This window comes from Natator depressus, chromosome 1 (assembly GCF_965152275.1).
Source record: "Natator depressus isolate rNatDep1 chromosome 1, rNatDep2.hap1, whole genome shotgun sequence".
Taxonomy (NCBI): Eukaryota; Metazoa; Chordata; order Testudines; family Cheloniidae; genus Natator; species Natator depressus.
In genome coordinates, this window is record NC_134234.1 from 235,328,058 (window position 1) to 235,351,866 (window position 23,809).

General features: G+C 40.8%; 1 protein-coding gene across 1 annotated transcript in view; it reads left to right on the forward strand.

Moving 5' to 3' along the window:
• The window catches only part of SLC15A5 (solute carrier family 15 member 5), a 62,242-nt gene that overhangs the window by 29,259 nt on the left and 9,174 nt on the right, over positions 1-23,809 (forward strand). Inside the window, exons 7-8 of the mRNA XM_074949398.1 lie at positions 10,881-11,069; positions 16,459-16,590. Coding sequence (XP_074805499.1) covers positions 10,881-11,069; positions 16,459-16,590 — 321 coding nt within the window. The remainder of the gene's footprint in view (positions 1-10,880; positions 11,070-16,458; positions 16,591-23,809) is intronic.

Genomic DNA, 23,809 nt, shown 5'->3' on the forward strand with positions numbered 1-23,809 from the left:
GGACACCAGAACTGGACAGCAGTCACACCTGTGCCAAATACAGAGGTAATATTACCTCCCTGCTACTACTTAATATTCCCCTGTTTATGCATCTGAGACTACCACTACATCCAATTCCTAACTGCTCCATTTCTGGCAGTACTCCAACTGCTGTCCCACACCTGGATTGGCCTCTCTCTGTACCATCCACTGCTTCGGGGTCATCTTGGCCAGATGTCCTCTCTCCCTTTAAATGATGGCATGCAGTCAGAAGTGTCCTGTTCCAATACCAGGTAGTGGTAAGGTCACAAACCCATTAAAGCACCCATGCTTCCCTACAGACCGCTGCAGAGCTCCTGGACTTGATTGACCTTTTCGGAGAGCTAGTCCCATTCGACGAAGTTACCGGAATGCAAACCTCTTCAGGACACAGTCAGACCAAATGAAGACCAGCGTGCTCCCAGGGCTGGTTTCAGTGCCAAGTCAAAGCAAAGCAGCTCCAGCAGAGGTACCCAAAAGCAAGAAACAAGAGTGGGGCCTCCAGTAATGCTCCCACTACCCGCCCATACGACAATGACCTGGCTGGCATTTTTACAAGCAATGCTACCAGCACACCCAAGAATGATATGGCAGATAGTTTTCCACAAAGTGTCAAAGACCATATGGAAAGGGCCCTCGACCCCATGTGTAGGAGGAGGTCTGATCAGGAGGAGATTTTTCTGGGCACCCAAGAACAGTACGACACAGAAGATTCAGAGATTATACAAGAACTCCATGTGGCTAGCCATACTGAAACTGCTGTTGAAGAGAGAGCTCTACCAGCAGCCAACCTGAAAATGCAGTGGATGAGAGTTGTACCACTAATTATTGTGTGCTGTATTACAGCACAACAATACAGAGGAATTCAAACAACTTTTTTTCTGGGTACCAGCTATCCACTGCCATGTCAGGTAACACCAGTAGCCTTTCTCTTTCTGCTGGATTTTTAACCCCTTCAAGCTGCAGCTTGCTCAAATGGCATTTGTGCCACAGATTTAAAGAGAGAGAGTTTTATTTCCTTGGAGTATTAAATCCCACAACCATCAGCAACACTTGCTGCTTCATTTTCCCCCTTCCTGAGATGCTCTCCTTTCCTCCCCCATCATCCACAGCAGCATCCCTTGTGCTTGGCTCACACTGTCATTAGTGCCCTCAGCTTTTAGCGAACTTGAAATTTTGAGGTAAATGCATGGGGAGTTTTAAGGCATTCATGGTTATCGGAACTCCTTGGAATTAGAGCAATTATTGCTGGATTCTATTTATTTTGCAGTATACTTTATGCTGACTGGTGAGTGTCATAAAAGAGAATTTAAGTCAAAGCCAAAGCCCTATTTTGGCATGCACATTGCAAGGCAAAGTAGTTCTCTCAAGACTGCTTATATAACTAGTGTTTTCCTTCTACTCTTGCACCAGCTGGGAGGGACATCTTCCTGGTCAAGAGCAGCACCGCATATCTTCTGGGTGTGCCCATTGCCTTTCTGAACAAGTCTCTTCTATGTCTCCTGGGGACCTGCCTGAGGGTAACATCCACCAACAGAAGGACAGCCAGCAGAGGTGCACGTGTAATTAACAATCCAGCCCTTGCTGACCCCTTCACCCACCCAGCATTTTTAAAGGGGTCCTATACAAGAGGGAAGTAATTTGGAAAATGTCTTACCATCTCAAAATGAACCAGAGTGGGAAGAGAATTCCACATTCCAAAATTGCGAGGAAAAACAACATTTTATCATTGTCAGCCTGGAGACTAGGGGTGCTACAGTATGTACTTGTGCTTTTTCTGACTTCCCTCAGCACCTGTAATATGCTGCTCCATGCATACAGGGGACTTATCACCTGCTGAGAGGCTGACAAAACTCTGAGGGGGGGGGGGGAAGGACACAAGGATATGCTCAAGAAATGAGGGACTGCAAAGGGGGAAGTGTGGAGAAAAGGTTTCCTGGAGCAATCATAAAGGCTCAAAATGGAGTAGTTGACCCTAGAAAAGGACACAATGCAGAGGCAAACAGCTGTGATGGAGCACCTTTTGTTGCAAAGGTCAAGACCACAAGACCACAAGGTCCTGACCCCCACGCTTCAGAGCCAAGCTCCAGCCTGAGCCACAACTTCAAAGCGCTGTCTACACTGCTGTTTTTAGAGCACAAGCCCTGCAAACCCAAGTCTGTTGACCCAGGCTGGGAAGCTCACTTCTGTGAGCTATGTAGACCCTCAAGGATCCGAGAGGAAAACTGAGGATTATGGTCAGAGATGTTCACAAGCTTATGCAGTGGCTAGGGCTGCTTTTTCTGTTTGTGCAGTGCTGCTCTGTATATGCTTCTGGGCACCCCACAGTGGTGATTGTTCCTGAAGGAGGACTGCCCCATCCCATAAGATGAGGCATCAGCTGAAACTGTGGTGGTTTTATTTGGCTTACATAGGACCCAAACTCATGTATTGTTCAGGTCTTGCTTTGTTTCTCTGAATGTCTGACTCTGTTTAGTTCCCCAATACCAAGCATTTTGTGAATTCATGAGATCTTATAATGGCTTCAAACTCACCACCAGGTGAAGTAGGAATTTTACCAGGAGTGTCACCATACCCAGGAATCAACAAACTTCACTGACACTTTGAGGCTCCTTTACCTGGGTAAAGCACTTTCTCTGGATCTGATCTGATCCCTGCCCATCAATGATGTGGCCTAGAAATGAGATTCTGTCTTTTTACAATTTGCACTTGTCATTAAGTGTTAGTCCTGCTTTCTCCAGTTTTTCCAGGACTGCAAACAGATGTTGGTCATGTAGGGTCGATCAGTAAATAACAAGATAAGGATCCATTTGGCAGAAAGCCCCTTCCAGGAGTTTACATTGTCCTCTGGAAGTGTTCAGGAGCAGATGGTATTCCAAATGGTAGCCTATTGAAACAAAACTTTCCAAAAGGTATCATGAAGATCATTAGCATTGCAGATTCTGCAGCAAGTGGTATCTGCCAAAACCCAGATGGAGTATCCAATTTTAAGACATCTGTTTCAGTAAGTTATCCAAGACTGTGTTCAACATATAGGAGTACATGTTGCTCTCTGCAGATATTCTTATTGATCTTGGTAAGGTTTACACAGATCCAACACTTTGTCATTTGGCTTTGGGACCACTACCATGCCAGCACACCATTCAGGTGGAGTGTCTATTCTGGAAATTACACCCATCTGATCTATGCAGCTGAACTCTTCTTTCACCCTGGGCAGTAATGGGAGGGGGACTCTACTAGATGTCGACAGAGCAAATGGTATAAGTTTAATGTGGTTTCTCCCTCCATTTCCCCCAGTTCTTGGAATAATTTTGGGAACCTCTTCCTGATCTCAGGTTCTAGGGCTATGATTGGTAGGTGGCTAGTAGCACAGTGCAAAGGCCATCTACAATGTAGACCTCTTCGGATATAGTCTTCTTTCTTTCTGAGTTTCAGTGGTCAAAAATTTTCCTTTCACATTTAATGGGGACTGTCCTAGGACTTTCAATATCTTTTTGTTAGTTCTTGACATGTTCATGGTTTCATCCTACTGAAAAACGATTCTGGAATCACTGTTACATCAACTCCTGTCTATTTTGGAGTTTGCTTTGTATTTTTCCAAGGCAATTCCTGATGATCAATGGTGGTTCTTTTTGGTTATCTCCTATGGCTCCAAAGTAGGAGTGTTTTCTGAGTCATGTTCTTGAAAGACAGGTGTAACCATATGTTTAGACTGGCAGACTGCTGCATAATGTCCCTTCTTAAAAGACCTTTCCTGCATGTGGTGTTCTTGCTGGTCAAAGCTGTTTGCTGTGAGGTGGTTTGCCAAACCATGGGCATTCTTTCATGCTCTTGCTGTATTCCTTTTCTTTACTCCATGTTAGCAATCGCTCTCTCTGGGTCCCTTTGTACTTGTACTGGTCTGGGTAAGTTTGGTTTCTGGGCATCCTGAGATATTTTCCTCCCAGTGTCTGTGGTATCTACAGTGGATTCTTCCTCAAAGTTACTCCTGAGAAGAATCTCTTGCTTCTTTATGTATTGACTTTGCAGGACTATGTTCTTGACTTTTTCTAGTATGAGGTTAGGATCATTTTGAAGTGTTTCTGATAGTTGGCTGTCCCTCAGCCCTTGAGTAAACCTGTCTCTGATAAATTCTTCACTCGTCTCCCCATAGCCACAGCGTTGGATTAAGTTGTGCAGGGCTGTTTATGAAATCATTCACTGACCCCCCCTTCTCTTGCTTGTATAAGTGAAATGGTGCCTGCTCAAAAAAATTACATTGTGGTGTGGCAAGAAATACTTCTCCAATTTTTCAACTGTATTGAACTATTTCAACTGAGCTGCTGTGAGGCTCCTGGGAAAGATAATATTCTCTTCTACAGATCCCATTGTATACAGCAGGGTATTAACTTGTTTCTCCTCTAATTGCTGATGTAAACTGGAATTCTGACCGAACGTCTGGAATCTGCTTATCCAGAGTGGCCATCCTTCAGGGTGATGAAAATCAAATTCTGCTGGGGGTGGGATTTTAAAAAATGCTGGGTAAAATGTAGCCACTTCTATTACTTTACCAGACTATCGTGTGTTTCCACCCCCACCCCCTTTATTCTTGCCTCTGTGGATTGAGGTGATGTGGCCCTTTAAGGGAGCAAACTGTTGTTGCTGTGTCCCTAGCTTTAGCTTCATGTTCTGACCCTCACTCACTGTTGCAGCCTGGACTCACTGTAACAGGTTTCTCTATGTTTTGTGTTTTCAGGCTTCTTTGCCTTTTCTCCCAGCTCTGTGCAGTTTTTTGGCTGTTCTGGCTTGTCTGGAGGGCATGTTTCTCTGTTTCCCTTTCCCCTGCTTTTCGTAGGGGTGTTCTGTGATCTTATGGATGTTTATTTAACCCCACTCTGGCACGAGGTAGAGATTAGAGACTCACCCGTAGTTGGAGTGAATGCAAAAGAAGACTGACTTTATTTCCTACACAGTCTTACCTCCTTGTTCTATGCCCCCTAGTGGTCACACTAAATGTTGGCTGCTAATACCACCCCACCAACCTCCTGGAGATGGAGAAGAACACTTTCAAACACATCATCACTTACAGGAGATTGTGAGCACTCCATAGTTTGGCGACGTTATAGTTCCGTTGGTCTTAAATTTGTACTGTGTTCATGTTTAATTGTTGTTATTCAATTAATATAATTTGTTACCTATGTTGTTTGTTACCTCAATAGATTTTTTTGGTAAAACTGACTAAAAATTTTCATTGAGGAACAGCTCCCCATGTAAATTCCTCATAAAACTCAATACACAAACAAACATATTTTAGTAGTCTTCTTGGTAACAATGCATTTATTACCCGCAACTAACCCCTGGCCTCATAGTAGGAGCACAACATTTCCCTGACCAGTTGGGTCATTTTTCAGAAGCACCCTCTCCAGCTGTCCATGGAAGAGCAGTATGCTAAACCACACTCATAGATTCATAGATGTTTAGGTCAGAAGGGACCATTATGATCATCTAGTCCGACCTCCTGCACAACAGGCCACAGAATTTCACCCACCACTCCTGCAAAAAACCTCTCACCTATGTCTGTGCTATTGAAGTCCTCAAATCGTGGTTTAAAGACTTCAAGGAGAAGAGAATGCTCCAGCTGTGCCCCATGCTACAGAGGAAGGCAAGAAACCTCCAGGGCCTCTTCCAATCTGCCCTGGAGGAAAATTCCTTCCCGACCCCAAATATGGCAATCAGCTAAACCCTGAGCATATGGGCAAGATTCATCAGCCAGATACTACAGAAAATTCTTTCCTGGGTAACTCAGATCCCACCCCATCTAATATCCCATCGGGCCTATTTACCATGAATATTTAATTACCAAAACCATGTTATCCCATCATACCATCTCCTCCATAAACTTACCGAGTTTAATCTTAAAGCCAGATAGATCTTTTGCCCCCACTGCTTCCCTTGGAAGGCTGTTCCAAAACTTCACTCCTCTGATGATTAGAAACCTTCGTCTAATTTCTAGTCTAAATTTCCTGGTGGTCAGTTTATCTCCATGGCTTTCATTGCACTGTAGCAGTGTCTATGCAGGTTGTTTCTGCTTAGCAAGCTTGTGTGCACTAACCTACCATGTAGCCAGTCCTTGAGTGATGTATGAAGGAGGTCTCAGCCTGCCACTATGAAAACACCTTTGGAATTTCTAAGTAATTATAGATGACAATTTCCTAACTCAAGAAGTGTTGCATCCAGCACAGAGGGAATTTTATATTAGACTTTGTCTTGATAAATAAAGAGGAATTGATCACAGAACTAAATATTAGTGGTAGCTTAGGGTACTAGTGATCATGACTTTATTCTGCTTGCACATAAATTTAATCAAGTCCAAACAATTAATAAATATACTTGGTGCTTTAAAAGGTCAAATTTCATAAATCTAAAACCAACTATGAGTTAAATCAATTGGGAGAAATAATTTAAACAGAAAAATGTAAATGATAATTGAGGATTGCTTAAGAACATTTTACTAGATGTCCAAAAAGCCACAATCAAGCAAAAAGGCCATACTTTTAAAAAATGGCTTAAAGGGAAAGGGAAAGCAGTTATAATAAGAACAACATATAACAAATGGAAGAAACATTGATAGTAATGACTATAAACCAGAAGTTAGGAATTATAGAAAATTGCCAAGGGAAGCAAAAGGACAAACTCTCTGGCCAGCAGAGTAAGGACATCATTTTATTTTTAAGTATATTAGGAATAAGAGAAATCCTAACCATGGTACAGGTCCATTTCTAGATGAAAAAGGTAGAATTGTCAATAATAATGCAGAAAAGCAGAAGTGTTCAATAAATATTTGTTCCATATTTGGGGAAAAGCCAGATGGTTTATTACTTTCCATTCCATCAGTAACTAAGGAGGATGTAAAACAGCTGCTGCTAATGCTAAACATTTTTATATCGGCAGATCAAGATAACTTGCTTCCAGGAATTTTAAAAGAGCTGGCTGAGGAGCTCTCTGAACTATTAGCGATAATTTTCTATAACTTTTGGAACACTATAAAAGTTCCAGAGGATTGAAAGAAAGCTAATGTTCTAATAATTAAAAAGGGTAAATGGAATGACCCAGATAACAGTAGGCCTGTCAGCATGGCATTGAACCCAGGCAAATTAATGGAATAGTTGATACAGGAGTTCATTAATAAATAATTAAAGGAAGGTAACATTAATGCTAGTCAAGATGGGTTTATGGAAAACAGATCCTGTCAAACTAACTTGATATATTTTTTTTAAAATATGATTACAAGTTTGGTTGATAAAGGTTATGGTGTTGATGTGTTGTACTTAGGCTTTGTAAGACATTTGACTTGAACTGCATGATATTTTGATTCAGAAATTAGAATGATGGCACACAGCAAATGGATTAAAAACTGGCTAATTCAAAGGTCAAAATACAATTATAAATGCAGAATCATCAGGAACTAGATGTGTTTGTAGTGGTGTCCCTCAGGGATTGGTTCTTGGCACTATGCTATTTAATATTTTTATCAATGACCTGGAAGGAAACAAAAAGTCATCACTGAACATTTGCAGATGACAGAAAGATTGGGGGAGTGGTAAATAGTGAAGAGGATGGGTTACTGATATAGAGCTGTATCAATCACTTAGTATTTGCTTGCACTCAAATTACCATGTGATTTAATACTAACAAATGTAATATTGTACATCTAAGAACAAAGAACATTACCCATACTTACTGGATGGGAACTGTATCCTGGAAAGCAGTAACTTTAAAAAGGACTTGGGGTCATGGTGGACAATCAGCTGAACATTAGCTCTCTGTGCTACACTGTAGCCAAAAGATTAATGAGTTCTGTGGATGTATAAACAGGGGAATATGGCGTAGGAGTAAGGTGGTTATATTCTCTCTTTATTAGGCACTGGAATATAGTGCCCATTTTTGGTATCAACAATTCAAGAAGTACTTTGAAAAATTGGAGAGGGTTCAGACAAAAATCATAAGAATGACTGAAGGGTTCAAGACAATCTGCTGTCATAAGTATTAAATCCAAGTTTTGGATAAGTATCCAAAACCTCTTCTTTGTGTGTGTGTGGGGGGGGGGGGGGGGAGTTAGATATGGGAATGAGGTCCAGTGGCTAGAAGAGATGAGTGGAAGCTGGGTCTCTCTTGGTTTCTCTGTTCCTGGCTCTATCAGATTTGTGATCCTGGGCAAGTCTCTTAACTTCAGTCTTCCTGGAATACCTAACATAGTAGGGTATTCAGGTATTAAATAAGTATTTGTGAAGTGGTTTGAGACCTAGGGTGAAAAACACTATATATAAAATACCAAGTAGTAATATTTGTCTGTCTGAATCCTCTGTGGCTTGCCCAACACTAACATAGCTTTTTATTTGGGGAACTTTTGACATAATAGATTGCAAGAAGCTCCTTGAGGGCTTTATACCTATCCTTGACATGATGCATCTGCTATAAAATGCTCTCCTGTCATTGATTTTCAAGCAATAATTCATCCAGGTTCCTAATAAACACTAAAGGGGCCTTAATCAATGATAAAATCTTCCCAGAATGCAGTTTTTGTTTTTAAAAATGTGTATTATGAGTTCTAGAAATGCAGGAAAATTTCAGGCTGGTGGCAGGGGTTAGAAAGGAGTTTTGCTGGGGGAAAGGAGACCACACAAGGACTTGACTTTTTGGGTCATGTGGATACCAAAACCTTCAATGTTCTTTCTCTTTTGTCTCAACTTCGGTATAATCTTGACTTTGGTATAATTTAAACAGTCTCAGAAACAATCACCCTTTGAATATTGTACTGCAGATGGTGAACAATTTTGGGACAGAGAACAGCATGAAGCTTCATAAACCAAGGCAAAACTTAGCACACAGCTCAGGTATTTCGGCCTGAACTGTCAAAAGTGACCTCTAATTCTAAGCCAATAAAATTTTTTGCAGCCAGCTCCGGTATTTTAGGGCTTGATTCTCAGGGATATTGAAATTTCACAATTCTAGATGAAGTCAGTTGGAGTTGCAGGTGCCCAGGACCTGTAAAATGCAGGTGTCCCAAATTGGGCACCTAAAATTAGAGGTCACTTCTGAAAATTTGGGCCTCAATATAGATTTGTGGAGTTACAACAGTTTCTTTCTGTCTACACAATAGATACCCAATAGTATAAATGGGTGGCATAAGTAGTGTTGCTAGTACCATCCCTCACACTTTGTTGTAGTCCATAGCATTTCAAATACCACCAGGTCAGAAGGATAGTGTTTTATAGCTACTTTGCACTCATCTTGCACTGGTGGGGAAGGTGAGTAGAGAAGCAGACCCCACTTTTAATCACTAGTACGACAGCATTTAACAGTGGTTCATGAGTCATCCAATGATACTATTGGATGCTCAGAGGCAACTGTAGTCATGTGATCTCTTGTGATCAAGATCTTTGAGATATGAGTGGAAACTAGAGAGCTGTGAACTTTCAAATCCATATTATAGCTTTTATGCCATTTCCTCTCTGTTAAGAACCAAACTTAAGGGGATTGCCTGGATCTGGGTTCAGATGAAAACTTCTGCTTCACTATAACAAAAATAAATACAGTTATTTAAGAATGAGATTACTTTTCTTTTCCAGTACTGCAGCTTCACCTTATCTTAAAATGTTAAACAATATAGCAAAAAGTGTATCTCTAATAAATGTATTTTCAAAAGATTAGGTCAGTAGAATTCACCCAGATCAAGCCAAGCTCCGTTAATATGTATTTGGACAGTGTGAAAAGGCTGAACTAGTTAAAGGCCACCCCCCCACCCCAAAAAAAAAAAGTTATGTCCTGTAATGTTAAATAAGATATTTTAACTCTTAACTCATAAGTATGAATACAATTTTGTTGGGGTAAAACTAAGCAAAATTCATGGAACTGTTATGGGGGAAAAGGTACAAAATCAGAGTATGGTCATGGTGGGGCTCAAGCTGAAGCCGGAGCCTGGCCACCCAGGGCTGACAGCCAGAGCTCAGCTGCCTGGGGCTAAAACTGAAGCTGAAGAAGTCACAGAGATCTGTTAAAGTCACAGAACCTGTGTGACCAAATAATATCCTCCTTCATAAGCTACTAAATAGATTTTCTGCACCCATGTGGAGCCCTACTGAAGTTGAGGGGGCTCCATGAGGATGCCAGGGGTCTGACAGTGTATATTGCAGTTCAGAATCAGGGTAAAAGGGGGTTAAAACCACCTTTACAAATTAAATTAAATGCAACCTTAACTATAGAGCCGCTAATTATACCTGTCTAATAAGAGCTTCAAAAAGCTCTGAGTGGTCCTAAGTGGGTCTTGTGCTCTTCCACGTCTGGTGAATGGGCTGACAAGACACAGGTCATATGGGTACATCCCTTGATCAGACCATTACCCTTTTACTGGCAGTGTAAAGTGCATCCATGCTCTTTGTAGCCTTCTCACCTTACTCCCACCCTCTTCTCCTCCTGCCTTATGCCTTCACTCATGTGACCCCTTATACCTTCAAAAGTCTCCTTTTCCTCCTCCACTTACCACCTTCTCTCTCCTTTAAAATGCTTCTTTAAAAAATGCCTCCTCTTTTCTCACAGTTGGGGACCCCCAAAGCTGAACTCCCTGTGCTCAGCTGTCGCCCTTTGCCATATCTTGTTTAGACTGTAAGCTCCTGTGGGCAGAGAACACTTCTTATCTATGTTCTGAAGTGCTGTGCAAATGTGTTATGCTGTATGCATGGATAATTAAGAACCCACTGAACTACATTTTGTTACCATGTTTTTTAAAAGAATACATTACAATCATATGTCACTTGAATATACTGGAATCCTATAACTTCATTCTTGTCAAAAAGCCTCTCTCCCTATTTGCTCCATTTACCCAGTTGTAGGTCATCTCTCTGCGGCTCTGTCTGTGATGGTCGCTGGCTTTTCTGAAATACACAGGAAACGCTTCCCTCAGGTGGAACAGACTCTGTCAGGCAAGGTGCTTCCAGTTTCCTCCATGCCTTGTTTTCATCTGGCTCCTCAGTACATTTTACTTGGAGTGGCTGAAGCTTTGGTAACTCCCACCTGTAAGTACATTTTATCAACTAACAGGGAATTACATTAACTTCACAAGAATTAAAATGACTGTCATCTGATTTCTCACCCCTGGCTCTCTTCCACAGGCTTTCTGAATAGGCTTATTCATCACCTGCACTGAAGGAGCTTAATTTCTGTTCTTTGCTGTACTGCACCGTGAACAATAATGTTCTCTGAGATTAGGAGGATTTTAGAATTTGTCAGTCCTGGTCAGACCATTGGACCATTAAATCTTGTAATCCACCCATGAGCAGTGGAGCCAATAACTACAGTAGGCAAACTCCATCCTTTCCCACTTGTATGTTGACTTTCTACCCTCTGCAAGTTGTTAATTTATAGTGAGAAGCATGAGATTTGATAACCCTTATTTTAGCTTGCATAACTACAAATGTTGTTAGCCTTCAAAAAGTATTCAGAGCTCTTTTAAAACAGTTGTTTTACACTTACAGTAGTTGACTAAATGACCTTCTCAAGTGGTGAATTCCACAGAAAGAATAATATATTGTGTATATTTCTCTTCTTCTTGTTGTTGTTCTAAAACAATTTCAGAAGTGTTCAGATTTTACATAGGGGTAGGAAATAGCTTGAATATTTTGAGCATTTGAATTTTCATTCTTATACTCTTAGATTTCTCGGAACTGAGGGTCATGGTCTCACCCAAAGGATAATTTTCCCTGGATTTAATGCTTAGCACATACATAATGCCTCTTCATCCCTATATCTCAAGCACTTAAGTGAGGCAGGTGTATGTGGTTTCTAAGTTACAGTCTAAGGGTAACAGAAAATTGTGACCTTCATTATTTAGCTTAAAAAAGAAAGGGTTAAGAGGTGACTTGATCATGGTCTATAAGTATCTGTATGAGGAGAAGATTTTTGATAGTAGAGGGCTCTTTAATCTAGCAGACAAAGGCATAACAAGGTCCAATGGCTAGAAGATTAAACTAGATAAATTCCAACTAGAAATAAGGCACAAGTTCCTAAAAATAAAGGTAATTAACCATTGGAGCAACTTACCTAGGGATGTAGTGGGTTCTCCAATACTCAGTCTTTAAATCAAGAGTGGATGGCTTTCTATAAAATATGCTCTAGCTCAACTAGGAGTGATGGATTTGATGCAGGAACTGCCTGGTAGCATTTTATGGCTTGTGATATTCGGGAGGTCAAATTCTGAAAAGATAGGAAATGCTGGAATTAAGATTGCTGGTGCATCCTGTTCTTAGGGTTGCCAAGGCTCTTGAAAGCTTGATTTTGCAACTGTCATATTATTTATAGCTGTTCTTTTACAGTGTAATTTCCTAAGCTTTTTAAAAAAGCAACCTGAATAAACGAATTCCATCGTGTGGAACAACGCACACACATGCACGACACACCCTGCCATGGGTCATCAGCTGGGTTAAGGATCTTTAGATCCACTGCACAGACATATGCCACTTAAGCTAATGGAATAACTGGTAGTGTTAGGCTGTTATCCACTTCTTCCATCAGTTTTCTAAGAGATTCTTCTACTTCTCTGGATATGTCTAAGCCAAGCATGAATAAAGTGCGGCCCATGGAGTTCTGCTGTTTGCCACTCTCACTGCACAATGCAGAGTGCAGACAAAACTGGTGAATTCCTCAGGCAATTTCTGTTCTGTTAAAGTTACAAACATATTATTATGGTTGCATTAAACTTAAGATACAGTTGAAAATTTTAAATTTATCCCTGTGGTTCCAAGCATTTTGCCCACCCCTACAACTAAACAGAGGAACTTTACTCATATGTGACCTGGATGTAGGCTGCTAGTTGAAGCAGCTACCCTCCTGTTACCAGGCCAATGCAAATCCTGAACCTGTTCAGGAGGAACTAAATTTCTGCAACAAATCCATGGCTGCCTATGGTTTTATTCCTCAAAAACTCTTAATGCTGTTCCTTTAAAAAAATCTACAGAGAGTTGAAAGATAGGACTCCTATAATAATTTCTTCTAGGAGCACTCAGTATCTCCAAGGGGTTTTGTGGGGTGGTTTCAAGCCCAAAAAGTATACCTGTTCATTATTAAGGAGTATTTAGTTCTTGTTACAGTACTTACAGTACTTTCATCTTTTAAAATGTGCTAAATTTAAAGCATGTTTCAAATATGTTGCTTGGTAGTTATGGCTAAAGACACACACAGGCTGGGAGCAAAAAGTCAACAAAAGAGAGAGCAAGGATACAATAGAGCCAAATGAACAACCTGAACTAGTTCACACTAGCTATGTTAATCTGCCAATAGAGAATTTATATACTGTGATTGTTTTGTCAAACAAAGGGTTACCACATCTGCTATGTCTGATGCATTGCAAAAATATCTGCATTTCTAGTCCAAGTGTCTCAAAGTACTTTGCGAATGCTGAGTCTCATAACAAACAGCCTCTTAGTTAAGGAATATATAGGGGATCACTTCGCCCACCACTGAAACGCAATAGTCTCTCTAGGGTAGAATGCAGCAGCTGTTTAATAGCTCACAGAAACACTGTGGGAGAAGTGAAGAATACAGAGTGCAATTGAAACATCAGGAGTAATTTAGGTAAGCAGAATGCAATTACCAGAGCTGAATTTGACCAGGACGTGTGCTTTACACCCCTAGTCTTGCAAAAAGAAAGCTCCATCTGCACTTAATGATTACAAGTGGTCTGGATATTGGTTTTACAACTTCTTAGGCTTTGTCTTCCCTGCTAAAATAAGTGTATTTTTTTTTATCTTGGGGTAACTAATGTGTGCGATCTATCCTGAGGTTAAAAAACACACAGTGAAGACCAGGAACTTCAATTTTACCATGAGGTAAACTCACCAATGTCAACCCCTGGAGTGGGTATAGGGACATTTATCTCATGATACAATTAAACAATCCAATAGCCCTTCCATTAGTTACCCCTCATTTAAAAAAAACCACACCTTTTTTTTCAGCAGTGAAGACAAGGCCATAGACTGTACTGTCATACACACAGTACACCATATGGTCACCTTCCCCTTCCCCACAAATTCTGGTTGCACTCCTGAGTGAGCTAAAAGCACCACTTACTGAAATCTGGTTCAAAACCTAAATTCTTAATAAGATTTCTAAATCCTTCATTTGGACTTGAAAATCAAGGATGGGGACAGTGATTGTATTGTGTCAGTTATACTCCGTGATGATTCAAGCATCCAAATGTGGAATTGGGATCTCCTATCGACAGTCTTCGCATTGTGAAATCTTTCCATGAACGTTGCTGCAATATCCGCTAAGGAGGGGGAAAGGGAGAGGAGATGGAGGATTGGAGTTGATGGGAGTAGATGTAGCAGGAGCTCCAAAAGTGAGATTATGAAGACTAGAGACTTTGGCAACGGCTGAAGCTGATACCAAAGAGAACAAACAACTGTGCAAAGACCTGTGCAGGAAACATTTGTGAATCATAGCAGAAATTCTACTGAGGCAGAAGTCCATAGTTAATAATTGGCAAATAGTCTTGATGGGTCACTTTTCATGATGAAAGAAGCAGTTCTGCTCATTATCAACTGTTTTTTCTCTGATATGCTTAAAAATTGAAACCCAGGAGGAGGCAAGTCCCTTGTTCACATAGAGACTCCTTCTGTACCTCCCTAATAATCTAGTTTAATAACTTACTTGTAATTAGGCTAAAGGCGACCAACTAGTTTGCTTCACTCTTTTTTAAGTAATTGCTAGTTTTGTACTAAAGGTGCAACTACCTAAATATCACTGTGAAGGAGTGAATACGTGGCAAGTGACGAGTTACCAGTGGGAATTTACTGCTTGTTTCAGGTGCGGCATTGACAACCACAGAGACTGAGTTCTCTATTTGTTCTGTAGAAGAGGTATAGCACAGAGAGGTGAATCAAGCCTACTCCATGAGAGAGGAGGCTCCTCCTTAGAGATACAAGATTGTTTCAATACTGGGTTTGGGGTCTCTCCAAGGCTGCTCACAAGGTTCCCTGCCAACAGCGATCTCCAGACTGGTCTCTCTTCATATAAGCAAAGAGTCTTTGGATAGTAAGGAGTGTAGGTCACTGCCATCCAGGACTGCATTTACATAGGTGACCTAAAGATTAAAGGCTCTATTCCACATTCTAGTTTTGATCTCTAGAGCCACATAGTTTGCTTTAATAGCATAGCACAAAAATATTGTTCTACTTCGATTTGAATTTTTATTTTCTACTGACTCTCCCGGCCACTGAGCAAAGCCATTGCAAAGGAACAGGGTGATGATTAAATTCCCCTGCACTATTTCTGAAATGGTTGAACATTACTGTAGCATTAGGCTGTACACTAAACTTTTTTTGGGAAAGGTGCAAAAATCCCCTACTGATGCATCTCCACCCATCAGGTGGGGAGCATGAATGTAGCAAAGCTGCTGAAGCCACTAGCATTGTTAACATGTCATTAAATGCTGCTCAAAACAAATCTAAATGACACCATCTAAAAACACTGGTAACCATGGCAGCCTTGTCTCCACTAGCACCCCCAATTGTTGGAAGCACTAGTGCAATTGCTGTTAGTAACGGTGGAAAACTTTTGTGTAGATGAAGCAATGTAGTGCATTAAGAAACACCTCTAATCTCTCTAAAGCCTCCCCAAGCTACCACATGTAGCGTCTGCTGTTTTTGTTTTGTTAGTAAGATCCCTCAACTAGAGATGGTCAGACTTTTGGTTACGACGTGGGCTGGAAGTTGGGATGGAGAGGCAAGATTTCTCAAAACTGACTAGTCACTTTGTGGAGGAGAGGTCCTTATGTTTTTTGGTACCTGGCATCAGATACCTTAAATTGGGAGTATGAATTTCAGACGTACTGATCTTCCATGCTCTGAAAATCCAAGCCTCTTCAAGGTTTCTCAAGTTGGGCCCCCAAAATCACTAGTCACTCTTGAAAATCTGGGTTCTATTCCTAGCTCCGCCACTTATAGTTACTTGCCTGAGGTCACATACAGCATCTCACAACCTGCTTCCTCTTGTATAAAATGGAGAAACGAGAAGTTTCCCACTTGAGGAAGTTTGAGGCTAAATTAAGGAATTGTAAAATGCACTGTGATCATTGGATGGAAAGGAATACACACATGCAAAGTAGCAGTATTACTAGATGACTGATCTGGGATGGTCAACTGTATGATCATTTTAAGCAGGCTTAACTTAACCTATTGAAGTGTCACATTCTATCAGTTGTGGTTGCCCTTCCATAATGAGCCGGTTTCACTGTATATTTAAAAAGTAGTGGAATATAAGCTTCATGGTGTATCCTGTTGCAGTAGGCTCTGCGCTCTTTTCTTTTTTAAATTTATTGGATTTATAATAATTGTATCATTCACCTCACCATCCCTGAAAGGTTATTTCCTTGTGTAACTTGTAACTATCTTCTGCTTCCTTGCAAAGGTTCCTTACTAACATTCAGGCTTGTGCCGGGCAGAATTCGAGGGATCGCCATGCACTTTTTGACCATCTTCAATGGAGCTGGTTGTTTTATGGGAGCCTTTATTGTTCAGACAACATACGTAGGCTCTCAAGGTAAGAATGTGCTCATGCTGTATGTTTGAGAGGTGAGGTTTCTAATCCTATTGGCTATTGATTTGGAGAAGCATGTAACAGCAAAAGAGTGGCTGCCAAAGTTTATTGATTTACTTTCACAATTAAGATAGAATTAAGATAGGAAATAGACTTGCAGCTATATTCATCAAATTTTAATGAGTCCTCTTACTTTTGATAGGTGGTGTAATTAGAGAATGGCATCTGTGAGGAGCCCCATGCTTTCTATTCTGAAATCATGGGCAATAAATTGGCTATCGAGCACCCTTCATCCTCCAGCACCCTCAGCACATGTCTATCCCCAGCCACATTTACTTGGGGATCATCTGAGCCACCAGAATGTGTGTTCAGTGCTTTACAAAAGGTAGAATAGTAGAATATATTGTAGGTACATTGTACCACGGTCCTGAGTGTAAGGACAAGAAAAATGGGTGGAGATCTGCAAAACTGACAGGGAGATTTAGAGAGACAGCTCCTATTGAAATAACAAGAAATGTGTGGCTAACTCCCTCCAGGGCCATATTTTGCCACCCTATCTCCCACAGGGTAGTATCTTACTCTGCAAATAGTCATTGACCTTAATGGGAGCATCAATGGCATAAGGTACTACTCGGTGTGAGTAAAGGTGGCACAGTCTGATGCTTAGTCAGCTATGAAAAGCTCAACCTCGAACTTCATGCAGCCAGCAAAATAAGGGTGAAGTTGAACCTCATCCCAGAGCTGAAACCAAGCTCTAACTGAAACTTTTTTTTTAAGTTAAAATATTTCCTTGTTCTTTCATTTTTCACACATGCCCAGGTGCTGCCAGAACCCAAAAATAAGAAAATGTTGTGACAAGATATTTTCACAGTATTTCTGTCCCACTTAGAAAAGAGCTAGCATTCCCAGAAAACTCATTCTCATGGCATTTCTAAGCCAATTCCGTTCATTCAACCAACTGACAGCATTTATTATAAATCTGACCTGGTTACTCTTCTGAATTGGTCATGGTAGGAATCTGGCACACAGTTCTTAAAAATACCATTTTTGTTGATGAACCTTTGTTAGATGCAGTTAGGATGTTGGAGTTCTCTATTTTATAATTACCTTTAAAACGCCAGGAAGTACTTAGAGCAAAGGGATAGGGCCTCCTTTGCTTATATGCCCAAAATAGGCACCATATTTTAGTACCAGTTTTGCTGATTGCTTGACATCCGTAAATTTGATCATTACCACATTTCAAGAAGCACCCTTTTAACATGCTGCTGTTGCTGGCTGTAGTACAAACAGCTGCCAATTTTCAGAGCGACTCGGGTTGAACCTATGTCTCCAAGAGACATTATCCTGGGGAACAGTGCAGTTAAAAAGTTTGTGAAGCATTGAAAAAGTATGTCAGAAAATATTAATCCATGCTTCCAAGATCTGGATGTACAAGTAGTTGGTATCTTAATCTGTTTCACTTCTGTAACGAAGTTTCTCTTATATTTGCTTAAGTTAACACTTCAACTAGATAGAATTTTATTTCAAGCCATGAGTTCCATCTAGAAATGAAAATGGATATTAAAATGCCCAGCTCAACAAGTCACCTACAAGTCTTCAAGCAGAAGGGCCAACAGGCCTAATAGTTGAGGTTACAGCTGGTCAAAAATTTTCCAATAAAGCACATTTCCTTTTAAAATGTTGATTTCATTAAATCAGCATTTTCCCAGAATGTATCAACTTTGTCAAAATTTTCAGTGATAAAATTATAAAAATGATTTTTTCTGAAAAAGTTGAAATTTTTTTTTGTTGAGGAAAAATGTTTTATTTCAACTATCATTTTGATGTTTGTTATAATTAAATATAACAATGTATATGATGTTATAAAAGTCAAAATGTTTAGACTCATATCATGTCACAACATGATGTCATTTTATATTTTTGTTATACCAATTATAATAGGAAATTACTGATTTAAAAAAATATAAAATCAAACAAAAGTCAAAACTGAAAATTCTTTTGGCAGGGGAACAAAACACTTTGATCCAAAAGAACTTTTTTTTTTAGCAATTTTTGATTCGCAAGCAATTTTGCAGTATCAACTTTTTGTTCCAATTCAGAACAAAAATATTTAAAATTGTCAGAATTTCCCATGGAAAGGAAATTCTGAGTTTCAACCAGCTGTCGCTGAGATTTTCAAAGGCAACTGGCTGATTTAGCCATTCACCTCTTACATTTTTATGGGAGTTGTGTGGCTAAATCCCATAGTCATCTTTGCAAAATCTCAACCCACATCTTTATCTGCATTACTGCCTTCCTGTGAGTGAACACAGAACTGAAGACAGCTACTGAAAGCGACTTTCCACCGAGGAGGATTATTTCTGAGGTGGTTCAGTGGTTGTCCGAACTCATAAGGTTTGGGGTTTGGCCTGGGTAAGCCCCTCAAAAGACTGATTCTTATTCACACCTTGTGAGTCTGCAAACCTATAATGAGAATCAAGTGGAATATTATTCTTAAATGGTGTCCTACTGTTCTTCCAGTGAGAACACTTATTTTTCTTTCATTTTCATGTGATTGATATATTTTTAGGGCCTCAGAAGTTCCATTCTAAAAATGGGTGGAGATTCCTCTGAGGTTCTTTTGCCTCGAACCTCACCAGAACCAGTTCACCTATTCCTAGCAACCATTCCTGGAATGATACTGTGATTTGGGAATATGACTGTACAATTTATGAATTCTGTGTGAGATTATGAACCTTATGTGTCTGTGTCAGGCTGCAAACACCATTTTGAATGTGCAGTTTTTTGCCTTCTGCGTGGTCTCTTTACCTCTGTTGGATTGAAATTCCAAAGGATGGTGGCAAAAGAATAACAGAAGAAGGTAGCTGACTCTTAAGTACCCTATCGTTGGAGCTCATTTCACTGTAGACAAGACTAGTCCCGGTCAAGAAAAACTAGTTAAGCAGTGAGAAGGTTGCAATGAAGTCACTTGGCAAGGGTCTGTGCTCATGTGGGGAGGCTGGCAAGGGTATCACCTGACACAGTGGGACTGGAGATTTTAAAAGGACAGAAGCTGTACTGCTCAGGGGTCCTTTTTCTCCTGTCCATGAAGAAGCAACCCAGCATGTAACACCTCATGAGGTAGGGACACACTGCCTGCTGGAACCCAGTTAATTCCCCACAGACTCACAAGGGGATGGTGAGCTTGACAGTAAGGGACACTGAGGTTTAATATGTTTGTGTTATTTGTTCTGTACTCTCCTGTGCTGTACATGATTAAGTGCAAAAGAGCATAAAGGTGTTAGACTATGTGAAGTGTGTGTGTTGACTGTTTGACAACTACTGCATGACAAGTAATGAAGCAGAAGCTTCACACCTTTAAGGTGAAGTTTTGGTAAAGGACTGTGTTTAAGTACTGGGGAGTCTCAAGGGTCAGCAGTGTGCCCAGGTGGATGGACAGGCGTTCCAACTCTCAGAAGGGGGTGCCAGCTAGAAGGTCTGAGAGTTTGCCTAGGGTACCCTGAATTTGGGGTGGACTCTGTTCAGGCTGCAGGGGCTTAACATTCTTCAGGGGATCCAGAGACTTGGATTGCCCCTCACAATAGTCCTCACGGGTGGCCACTCACTAGCATCTCTGACAGACACACAACCTTTAAATATAATGTAAATATTTCTGTATCTCTATTGTATAACCTCTTAAATGGGAGACTTTATGAATATTGTAATACTTGCTACTTACTTCTGCCAACTTCTGATTCTGAACCATGAATTAAGCTAGGCTTGTTTGTAAAAATTCAGACCTTCTGAGCTGAGTTTAAATTATAATGAAACCAGCAGAGGTTTTCTTGCCTCATTTCCAAAGGAATGCAAGAATTCACTGCTGCTCCATCTATGTTTTGATGCCCTTTCTAGAAATAGTGTCAGACATGATGCCCTTTTCCAAATTATTCCATTATTTTTGCATGATTAAACTGCCTGTATTAGGCTGTTACTCTCATGTCATTCTTGACTACCTTTCTTGGTGCTTGTGTTGTGTTGCTACAAGTGGTATGAGTAAAGTAGTTCTTGTTGCCTTAGAAACCTCCAGAGCTGCTTATCGTTGATGGTTGACCTCTGACCTGATCATGGAGGGTCTATGGTTCTGGGGTAAAATATCATATATCTGCTAAGCCTGCTTACAGAAATAATAATTGAAGTTATTGAAGCTGTAATAGGAAGTAGGTGGATATAAATAATTGTGTTAGTGTGCTTTTGTTATCGTTAGTGGCCTGTTTTATTGGTATGAGGCTGAGCATGAGAGTTTTGGTTCTAATCAGGCAAAGGCAGGGGTTTTTTGTTAAAATTATATAGGCCTGAGGACATACCCAGGTAACCACTTATGCCTTCTTTTGCTGTGCAGGTAAACGGGTGACTGCAAGTTACACAAATTAGAGGGGACTAGGGGGCCTTCTGCAATATGCTAACTAGGCAGTTTGACCCCAGTGATGTACAGGAATTAAGAAATGATTGACATAATATATTTAATATTAAAGAGTAGAAGATTAATTAATGAAGTCCGCAATGCCACATATGGATAATGGATAGGTATTAATCTTGTTCTGGTCATGGAAGATGATCAAATATGGTTGTGGATTCAAATAGTTACATAAAGAAGGGGTATAAAAGATCCAGTTTAGTTCCTTAATTTCAGGGTTTGTTGGGTCCCTGAGACTTTGTAAACTGAATCAGGACCAACTCTCCACTTACTTTTCCTTCCATCTTTGTTTTTAATAGTCTTGTGATGAGGTGTAGTAGACTCGGGGGACGCCTGCTGGAGTCCTCATGGTCTGACCACACCCCACCCCAGGAAAGAGCAGTAGGGATAAGTCCTCCAAGCTGCCAAGGAGCTGCTGGTCAAAGTAGATTCAGTTGCTGGCAGGAACTAGGGGAGCAAGGAAGGTGCTCCTGGCTGGCTGAAGGGACATAAGCAGGACTTCAGCCTGGGAGTGAAGGTGCTGGGGCTTCAGGCAAGTGGAGGGCACTATGCCAGTGGAAGGCACAATGAGCAGCACAGAGCTGAAAGAGAACAGGCACACACATACCCGATAGAGGGCATTCACGGGAGGTGAGTGGACCCCGTCACTGGTCTCCATGATGTAAAATTGAAGGTATGAACAATGCAGGGAACCACTTTACTGTACTTAGTCTCCTCAAAGGCAACACTTCTGAGAATGACACTAAGGCCAGTACCAATTAGCCAATACTGACATCAGCTACACCCCAATCCCTCAGAAAGTTAAGTTCCATGATAAAGAGTGCTAAAAAATAATCAAAAAGAACAGGAGGACTTGTGGCACCTTAGAGACTAACAAATTTATTTGAGCATGAGCTTTCGTGAGCTACAGCCCACTTCATCGGATGCACGTCATCCGATGAAGTGAGCTGTAGCTCACGAAAGCTTATACTCAAATATCTTTGTTAGTCTCTAAGGTGCCACAAGTCCTCCTGTTCTTTTTGCTGATACAGACTAACACGGCTGCTACTCTGAAAAAAATAATCAATATCTGAACAACTCATGGTGCAGGAGGAAGGCAAACCAACTTCAGTCGGTTGCTTTTAAGCCAGCTGAACCTGGATTAGGTTCTGAAGTCCAGACCTCCTTCTGTGACAGTGAAGCAGGATGACACATGAATTGTGCTGTTGTGGAGCTAAATGCAACAAGGTGTGTTGTGCATTGTCCCATGATTCAGGTTTACTGGAACAAGAGCTTAAACTATTTTGCGTTCTCCCACCCCTAGTTCAGTGGTACCCATGCTCTTGCGGAAGCTGTTCAGAAAATACTGAATTAGTCAGTGAAAGGATAAAATTTGTGAATTACACCGCTGAGCATGAAAGGTGTTGATTAAACTACTTAAACCTTTTTTGGATCGTGCTCCATATCGCTAGCTTAGGGTACTTTTTATTGGCACAGTTGATCAGCTATCAGTCACACAGAGTCTAGGCTGCATTAATCACATTTTAACTCCTCTAAGGAGGATGGTGTGAATATGATAAAATAAGACTTCTTGAAATCTGATGAGTGCAAACAGATGACGGGTGACAGTGATATTTTCAGTACAAGCTGGGAAACTGATCTCTTTCGCATCTTTTACCTCTCCTGACGTTTTAATGGAAGAGATGCAAAACTAAACCTGTCTTCCTTTGCTAATCATTTCAGAATAAATGTATCTAAAAGTAGTAATGCAAGTATGTAAAGGGGGGGTGGGTCAGAGGGGAGGAAATTAGTCCAGATTGCCTCTTTCTGTTAAGATCTCTGGTACCAATATTCTTAATTTACCTGTGTGATTAGCACCAAAATATGATACTGCCAAAAGACGTTTTACCGTCCAGATGGCAGTGTCCACTGATACCTGTTTAACCAATAAGGATTAGAGACAGCATGGACTTAGACTTAGACTTGGGAGTGATAAGCATTAACTATATCCCATCACTTGATTGACTGATTGAGGGATATATGAGGCTCTTGAAAGATTTGAATTTAAGTGGGGTTTTTGTTTTTTTTTGTTTTTTTTTTTTTTACTCCAAGTCTCAGTAGTGGGTTAAAGGTAAGTATCTGGGATTTATTCAGGATAGACTGGTTGGTGGGATGTATTCACTGTGTTCTATCTGTACCCTTTAACTATGAGTTTATGGCATTATCTATATGGCAGTAAACAAACTACACTACCCTTCCAGCCTGGGGCTCTACTGTGCCTTCAGGGTACAGCCCTGAAGATGCAGCATCCATTTTTCTCTGTATCCAGGTGGACCTGCTAACTTGTTTGGACAAATGGTGATTTTACAGCCTTGCCTTTCCCTTCCGGCTTTGGAGAGGCTAGTGCCTGCAACAGCACTAGCCTCATGCATATGCTTTGCGCTCCATCCAAACCTGGCATAATGTGGTCCTTGCATTCCCCATATTAGGCCAGGCTTTGCATGGAGCAAAACCCAACCCACTACCTCTTTCTTTGTATACATGTGCAAGCCAGACACCATCTGTCTTAGGCTAGGTCTACATTGCAGCTGGGAGCAAGCCTCCCAGCCTAGGTAGACAGAGATTTGCTAACAGGACTCAAGAAAGAGTGGTAAAAATAGACATGTGGACATAGTGGCTCAGGCTCTGGCTCTGAAACCAGCCCAAGCTCCAGCCTGAGCCAGAATGTCCATATCGCCATTTTTAGCATGCTAGCTTGAGCCCCACTAAGGCTGTGAGGCATTTTATATT